The sequence below is a fragment of the Otolemur garnettii genome, unplaced genomic scaffold, assembly GCF_000181295.1.
Source record: "Otolemur garnettii isolate 467f Iridium unplaced genomic scaffold, OtoGar3 scaffold00050, whole genome shotgun sequence".
NCBI lineage: Eukaryota > Metazoa > Chordata > Mammalia > Primates > Galagidae > Otolemur > Otolemur garnettii.
The window spans coordinates 10119472-10127381 of NW_003852445.1; the positions used below are offsets into that span (position 1 = coordinate 10119472).

Here is a 7910-nt window from a genome sequence, read left to right on the forward strand (position 1 = left end):
ACACACACACACACACACACACACGTAATGGACTATTCTATAGCCACAAAAAAGAAATATTGCTATTTGCAACAACATGGATGGAACTGGAGACATTATGTTCCAAGAACAGAAAAGACAAATCTCTCATGTTCTCACTTATATGCAGGAGCCTAAACAGTAAAAACGTTGATCTTACAGAGATAGAGAGTAGAATGATTATTACCAAAGGCTGGAAAGAATAGCAGGGAGGTGGGGATAAAGTAAAGATGGTTCATGGGTTCAGAAATATAAAACATAGTTAGATGGTATGAATAATATTTGATAGCACAATAAAGTGACTATAATCAACAAAGTTAGTGTATATTTTAAAATAACTGGGAATGTGGAAATGGAATGTTCCTAACCACAAAGAAATGATAAATGCCTGAGGTGATGGATACCCCAGTTACCCTGATTTGATTAGTTTACACTGTATGCCTGTATCAAAACATCACATGTACCCTATAAAGATATACAACTGTTATGTACCCCAAATACTGGTTATTAAGTATGAAATGTCCAATTGCCTTAAGTACTAAGTTTCACAGTTTATATCTCTGACATTTCAGTTTGACACTTCTTTATTTTTTTTTGAGACGGAGCCTCAAGCTATCACCCTGGGTAGAGTGCTATGGCATCACACTCACAGCAACCTCCAACTCCTGGGCTCAAGCGAGTCTCCTGCCTCAGCCTACCAAGTAGCTGGGACCACAGGCGCCCGCCACAATGCCCGGCCATTTTTTGGTTGTAGCCGTCATTGTTGTTTGGCGGGGCCACCTTAGGTGTATGCGGCTGGCACCTTAGCCGCTTGAGCCACAGGCGCCGAGCCTCAGTTTGACACTTCTTGTTTTATTTTTGTGACGATAACATCCTTGTTCTTTCAAACACGTTTTAGCTTGTGATTACCTTTCAGATTTTTTAAGCAATTTTTGTGAAACCATGGATAAGTAAAAACTTCATGTTATTCTTGAATATGCGTTCTGTTGTGAACCCAATGCAGCACAGACAGCTCAAAATACAGATGAAGTATTTGGAAAGGATAGGGCTAATGAATGTATAGTACACTGATGGTTTCAGAAGTTCCATTCTGGTAATTTTAATCTTGAAAATGAGCCATGTGAGCAACCTGAGACCAAGGTGGATAATGATGAGCTGACAGCTATAGTGGAAGTGAACCCATCTCAACCTGCATGTGAATTAGCAGCAAGGTTTGATGTTGCTATTCCAACAATATTGGGCCATTTGAAACAAATTGGCAAGGTGAAGAAACTGGATAGATGAGTTCCACATGAATTAAAGGAGCATCAGAAGAGAAATTGTCTCCAACCTTGCCTTTCATGGCTATCGTGACATAAAGGTGAATCATTTCTACACTGTATTATTGTGTGTGATGAAAAATGGATTCTTTTTGACAATGCAAGCATTCAGCACAATGGCTGGATAAAGATGAAGTGCCCAAACACTTCAAAACCAAATAGTCATCAAAAAAACTAATGGTGGGATGGCACCTGTGGTTCAAAAGGGTAGGGCACCAGCCCCATATGCTGGAAGTGGCAGGTCAAACCCAGCCCGAGCCAAAAAAAAAAAAACTAATGGTGTCTGTTTAGTGGTCCAGCAATGGTATTATCTACTACCTTCTAGAAATCTGGTCAGTTAATTATAGCAGATGTTACTGCATCCAGTTGGATGAAATGATGAGGATGCTTGTGATTAAACAGCCAAAATAGAGATAAGCCAGTCCTCTTGTAAGACACCACTCAATCACATGTTGTACACACTATACTGCTCAAACTCCAGAAGCTGGACTTGGAAACTCTTCTGTCATCCACTGTATTTGCCAGACCTTGCACCAGCTATACTACTTCCACACTTTGGACCACTTCTTTTTTTTTTTTTTTGAGACAGAGTCTCACTTTGTCACCCTTGGTAGAGTGCTGTGGTGTCACAGCTCACAGCAACCTCCAGCTTTTGGGCTTAGGTGATTCTCTTGCCTCAGCCTCCTGAATAGCTGGGACTACAGGTGCCTGCCACAATGACCGGCTATTTTTCTGTTGCAATTCATAGCAACCTCAAACTTGGGCTTAAGTGATTCTCTTTCCTCAGGCTCCCAAGTAGGTGGGACTACAGGTGCCCGTCACAGTCTCCAGCTATTTTTAGAGAATGCAATCCATGTTACATTTATTAATAGTTTATTTCTTTTTACTGTTTAGTACTATTCCATTGTATATATCAGTGTGTTTATCCATTCATCTGCTGATAGACATTTGAGATGTTCCCTTGTTGTTTTAAGTTGCATTCCCTAGTGACTAATGGTGTTACACATGTTTTCATGTACTTCTTTGCCCATTTTGTATTGGGCTTTTTGAGACAGAATCTCACCCTTCCACGCCTGGATAGAGTGCTGTGGTATCATAGTTTATAGCAACCTCAAACTTTCGGGCTCAAGTGATCTTCTTGCCTCAGCTTCCTGAGTAGCTGGAACTACAGGCGCCCACCACAATTCCCAGCTAGTAGAGAAGGGTCTTGCTCTATTTTTAGTAGAAATGGGTCTTGTTCTTGCTCAGGCTGGTCTCAAACTCCTGAATTCTGAACAATCCACCTGCCTTGGCCTCCCGGAGTGCTAGGATTATAGCTGTGAACCACCGCGCCTGGCTTCTTACTGAACTTTAAGAATTCTTTGTATATTCTGTATATAATAAGTTCCTTATCAGATATGTGACCTACAAATACTTCCTCATATTCTATGACTAGTCTTTTCATTCTCTTAATGTATCTTTCAAAAAATAGAAGTTGTTGATTTTGATGAAGTCTAGTTTGTTTTTTTTCTCTTATGGATAATGTTTTTGGTATTGTGTCTAAGAATACTTTGTCTAACCTGGGTCTGAAAGCTTTTCTCCTCTTTCTTCCAGAAATGTTATAGTATTTAGTTTTACCTTTAGGTCTGTCATCATTTCAGTTAATTTTTCTATAAGGTGGAAGCTATGTTCCTTTTTCAATACACTGCTGGTTTTATATAGAAACACTGTATGCAGTTTTCATTGTAATGAAATCTTGTCCCTGTTTTGTTGTTGGTTTTTTTTTTTTTCTCACAGCATCTCTGGAAGTTGATGGTAGAAGAGTCAGATTTACTGGGTCAGCTGAAGGTAATAGTTTAGCTGTTCTGTTAATTCTTAAAATAATCCTGGTGGGTGATAATCTATATTTCAGAACCTTTTTCTGAGAGCAGCAGTTGCCTATACCCAGACTTCCAGGGTGGACTCATTTGTTCTTACCCAAGTAAGCAAACTATACCTAATTCTACAAATCTACTATAATTCAGAGATTTAGAATTTTACTTTCTTCTGACATAATACAGTTATTCTACCATTGAATAAAAGATACCAAATAGACACCTGTCAACAGGCTAAGTATGCCTCTTTGAAATGCCAAATGCCTGTATCTTTTTGTAGATTGGGCTCAAATTGATGAGCTTGGAAATGAGTATGTGTAATTCCCTTGGGTTAGTGAAGAGCTCCTGACCCTGCTTTACTGAATTGTAAATTGAAATTCTTTCCTCAGATCATTAAAGACTTTTACCTCCTTGGACGTGGAGAACTATTTCAGGCCTTCATTGACACAGCTCAACACATGTTGAAAACGCCACCCACTGCAGTAACTGAGCATGGTAATTACCAGTGGCCCTGAGAATGACCAACTTATTGAAGTTTCAGGGTATTTCTTGGCTGCTACTGACCCTTTATAGGCTGCTGACCCTTTAAGGCCACATACGAGGAGCCTGGTGAGTTCCAGAGCAGTGGTTTCCAAAAACGGAAGGTCCTTTCAGGTAGGCTTCCCACTGAGGTCATTAGGAACAGCACGTTGGCCTGTGATCCTTCCTGGAAGAGTCTGTGCAGGCCTTCAGAGTAGGTATTTGATATCATCAGACTACAGTTATATATACCCTAAGGGGCATACATGTATTGGGACTTATTGCACTTGTGGTGATATATTAGAATTCTTCAGGTGTGAATGATGGAAACCTAACCTGTGTCAGCCTAGTTAGAAAGGGGAATTGATTTGCTTTTGTATCTAAAGCAAAGTGGGTATAGCTAAGCTTCAGAACAAGTGAAACTAGGGATTTAGATACTAAAGGAGTCTCTCTCTTTTCTCATCATATCTTACCTGTGTCTCTTGTGTATCCTTTGATGACCTTCAGTTCCATCTGGAAATGACCACCAACAGCTTTCAGGAACATGCCTCATAGTGTCTTCTCCCGAAAGAACCAAACCCAGTCTCTCTGATAGCAAGTTAAAGAATTCTAGGGAAATGTTTTTTATTGGCCCAGCTTAGACCAAATGCCTATTCCTGTATTTTAGTCAAAGAGGTCAGACGCTAGAATATGCCTACTTTGTGACATGTCTACCCCTTGATCAATTGATGGCCATTCCCATTCCAACTACATGAATAGAGTTGGGTGAGGATCTGAGCCAAAAGAAGAAAATGGGAGAAAGAAAATACACAAACACAGGGTGATTATATTTCTAGCTCTTTAAATTAGATGTCCACTGTGCTTATATACTACTTTTCTGGTTGTAGATATCAGAAAACTAATTTACTTAAGAAAAGGGGAAAAAAGGAAATAAATCTATTGATTCTCATAACTGAAAAGGTCAAGAGGCATGATGGCTTTCGGCAAAGTTTGATCCAGCGGCTCTCTTGACACTTTAGGACTTGGTCTTTCTTCCTCTTTCACCGCTGCCTTTCTTTTCAGAGGGGCCTGCTGTGTATGGTACCTACAGCCTCCAGCTAACTTTACATCCTATACTAAGTTTCTCTCTAGAGCTGTACTCTTTAGAGTCTGAATAAAGCCTCTGGATTGACCTGGGTCATCTTGGTCATTTTGTCCCTAAACAAATTAGTGTATGAGTGTAGAGTATTATATTCCATTTGGTTATGTATAGGTCACCTGCCTACCCCTAGAATCAGGCATTGTCTCTAGAACTACCCCACTGGAATTACATGAGCTATACTGAGTAGGGATGATTCTCCAAGGAAAACTTGTTACCTGTTAAAAGAAAAGGAAGAAGGAGCCAGGCGTGGTGGCTCACGCCTGTAATCCCAGCACAGTGGGAGGCTGAGGAGGGAGAATGGCTTGAACTCAGGAGTTTGAGACTTGCCTGAACGAGAGTGAGACCCCAACTCCTAAAAAAATGAAAACCCAGCCAGGCGCCACAGCGAGCACCTGTAATCCCAGTGGATTCCAGGGGCTGAGGCAATGGTATGCCCATAGCCCGTGTCTGAGGTTGCAGTGAGCTATGACACCATTGCATTCTGCTCAGGGCATAGGGTGGGACTCTGTCTCATTAACAATACCAACAAAAAGCAAAGAAATACAAATAATAAGCAAGGAAATAAAAAAAAAAAGGGAAGAAGGAATGCTAGCCATGCAAAAGCAGATGTCCACTGCATCCTGCTGTTAGTGTCAGGCGGGTTAGGGGAGAAGTGGAAGCTGGAGGAGTCTGGGCATGTTACATAGCACAGCATTCTTACATGCCTGTGTGTTCTTTCTTGCAGATGTGAACGTGGCCTTTCAACAGTCAGCACACAAGGTGTTGCTAGATGACGACAATCTTCTCCCTCTGTTGCACTTGACCATTGAGTATCATGGAAAGGAGCACAAAGGTTTGCCATTTTTCCTGCCACCTTTCTGTTCTGAGTGGTCATCATCTATTTTCCCATCCTTGCTTCCATCCACCTCCACAGAAACCATGTAAGTTTAGACCTTAGACATCATCTGGTACGGTATTATAATTTTATACAGAAGAAAAGGGAAGTCTTAAAGTCCAAAAAGGCTAAGAGAAATACCCAGGCCATGTCTTTTCCTGTTTTGGGTTTGCTGTTGTTGTTAAACTTTTGGAATGGTCCCTGTTTCTTTCTTTCCAGCCTCTAGACTTTAAGGCTGAACACAAAACTCTGGCACATCTCCCCAAAGAACCTCACATGGAGGTTTGCCTGCCTCTGCCTTAGTGTCTCCTCCTCTCTGCTTCTCACACCACAGATTCCAATGAGCTCTCATTTCATGAATGTTAATCACCATGTTGATTCTCTGGGTCTAGATTAAGCAAGTTATTGTCTTTTTTTCTTTTCTTGATCATAGCAGATGCTACTCAGGCAAGAGAAGGGCCTTCTCGAGAAACTTCTCCCCGGGAAGCACCTGCATCTGGTTGGGCAGCCCTAGGTCTTTCCTACAAAGTACAGTGGCCACTACACATTCTCTTCACCCCAGCTGTCCTGGAAAAGTAAGTATTCTGAGATTCTCACCGGTAAGTAGTATTTACCTTACTTCCAAGGGAAGAAATTACCATGAAGAGAATTAGTGGGAGCAAGATACCTGGGACTAAAGTATAGAGTGATCACATTAATAAGCGAATTACAGATGCGAGATATAGGAAGTAGTGGGTGCTAGAGTGAATAAGAGGGTACATACATACTTAAAGCCATCTTTTTTTTTTTTTTTTTGAGAAAATTGCCAAATAACAAGCAACATGTAGGCTGCCAGGTTGTGAGCTCCATCTACAAAATGAGATTGGGCATAAACTCAAAGTGATGAGGTCTCACGTACAACATTAACCATTAAGATTCTGGCCCTTGATGATTCTATAGGACCTGACAAGGTTGCTCCCTAATTTTTATAATTGTTTGTTGATTTACTTGGGACAGTTCTCATGATTGCTGTGGATATTAGCCACTGAGGAGAATACCCCCTTACTCCTAGGGAGAGGCAACAGAGGGGGGCGGGGGGATGGAATCAAGGAGTTAGGCAAAAGCAGTTATGAGACTTTGTATTAGATGAGCCTTGTTGCCTTGTTGTTTACCACAAGAGCCTGCCAAGTGCTATTGCTTGGCCTGGTCAGGACCTAATATCCTCAAACCAGAAGGGAACCAGAGATCTATGGAAAGGAGGTAAAAGCAGCATACATGAGTGGTGGTAGCCTCAAGTCCATCCCCATACCATTTCTAGGAAATCCCCAAACCCTATGACAGGTTATATAACTGGCCTGGCTGAAGGATGGAAGCTACCGTGCTCAGTGGTGCTAGAGGAATGGAGAAAAGGAAAACAGATGAACTGTCAGTCATCATCTTCCTGGTTCTTTTCACAACCCTTTCTACTTTTTGAGGGTAGAGAAGCTTAGGGTATAACAGATTGAAAAGATACAGTATAATCTTGAAAAGATGAGGCTTGGTTCACAGAGATGATTCTATGGCAAGTTCAGAGCCATTGGCCCCAGTTAAGCAAGCTGCGTGGACCTGTCCAAAGAGCTTCCAAAGTCCCATAGCTCCCAGCATCCCACAGGCTAAAAGTCTACTCAGCTTCCTACTTGATGTGTTCTTGACACTCCTGAAGATATATAATTTAGGCATTTGTTTTGGTTTTTTGTATTAGGAAAATTTCTAAATATAAACAAAAGTATAGACTGTAGTAAACTCCAATGTCCTCATTACCCACCTTTGGTAACCACCACCATTATGTTACTTTTTTGTTTCATCTATTGGGCTTCCTCATTTTTATTTTTTTTTTTTGCTGAAGCTTTATAAAGCAGATCCTAGACATATCATTTCAGTCTGCCACTAAACAATTCAAAGGGGATATTTCAACATAACTATAATGTCATTATCACACCCAATAAAATTAATAGTAATCCCTTATAATCTTATATCCATTCCATACTGAAATTTCCCCAGTTATCTAAAAGTTACCTTTTTCTGATTTTGTTCAAATCAGTGTCCAGACATGATCTGTTATTTTACTACATTTGTTCCATTAGAAATGGATAATCTGGCTCGGCGCCTATAGCTCAACCGGCTAAGGCGCCAGCCACGTACACCTAAGGTGGCGGGTTCGAATCCCC

The 7910-nt window shown here is 41.0% G+C and overlaps 1 protein-coding gene across 4 annotated transcripts in view; it reads left to right on the top strand.

The window, feature by feature from the left end:
• Positions 1-7910, top strand: part of TUBGCP4 (tubulin gamma complex associated protein 4) — a 38059-nt gene that overhangs the window by 21774 nt on the left and 8375 nt on the right. The window contains exons 10-13 of one of the 4 annotated variants that reach the window (XM_003791767.3): positions 3114-3164; positions 3580-3685; positions 5575-5682; positions 6158-6299. In XM_003791767.3, the coding sequence (XP_003791815.1) occupies positions 3114-3164; positions 3580-3685; positions 5575-5682; positions 6158-6299 (407 nt within the window). Of the gene's footprint in view, positions 1-3113; positions 3165-3228; positions 3298-3579; positions 3686-5574; positions 5683-6157; positions 6300-7910 lie in introns of all 4 variants that reach the window. The other 3 variants (XM_023514244.1, XM_023514245.1, XM_012806365.2) reach the window with 3 other exon arrangements.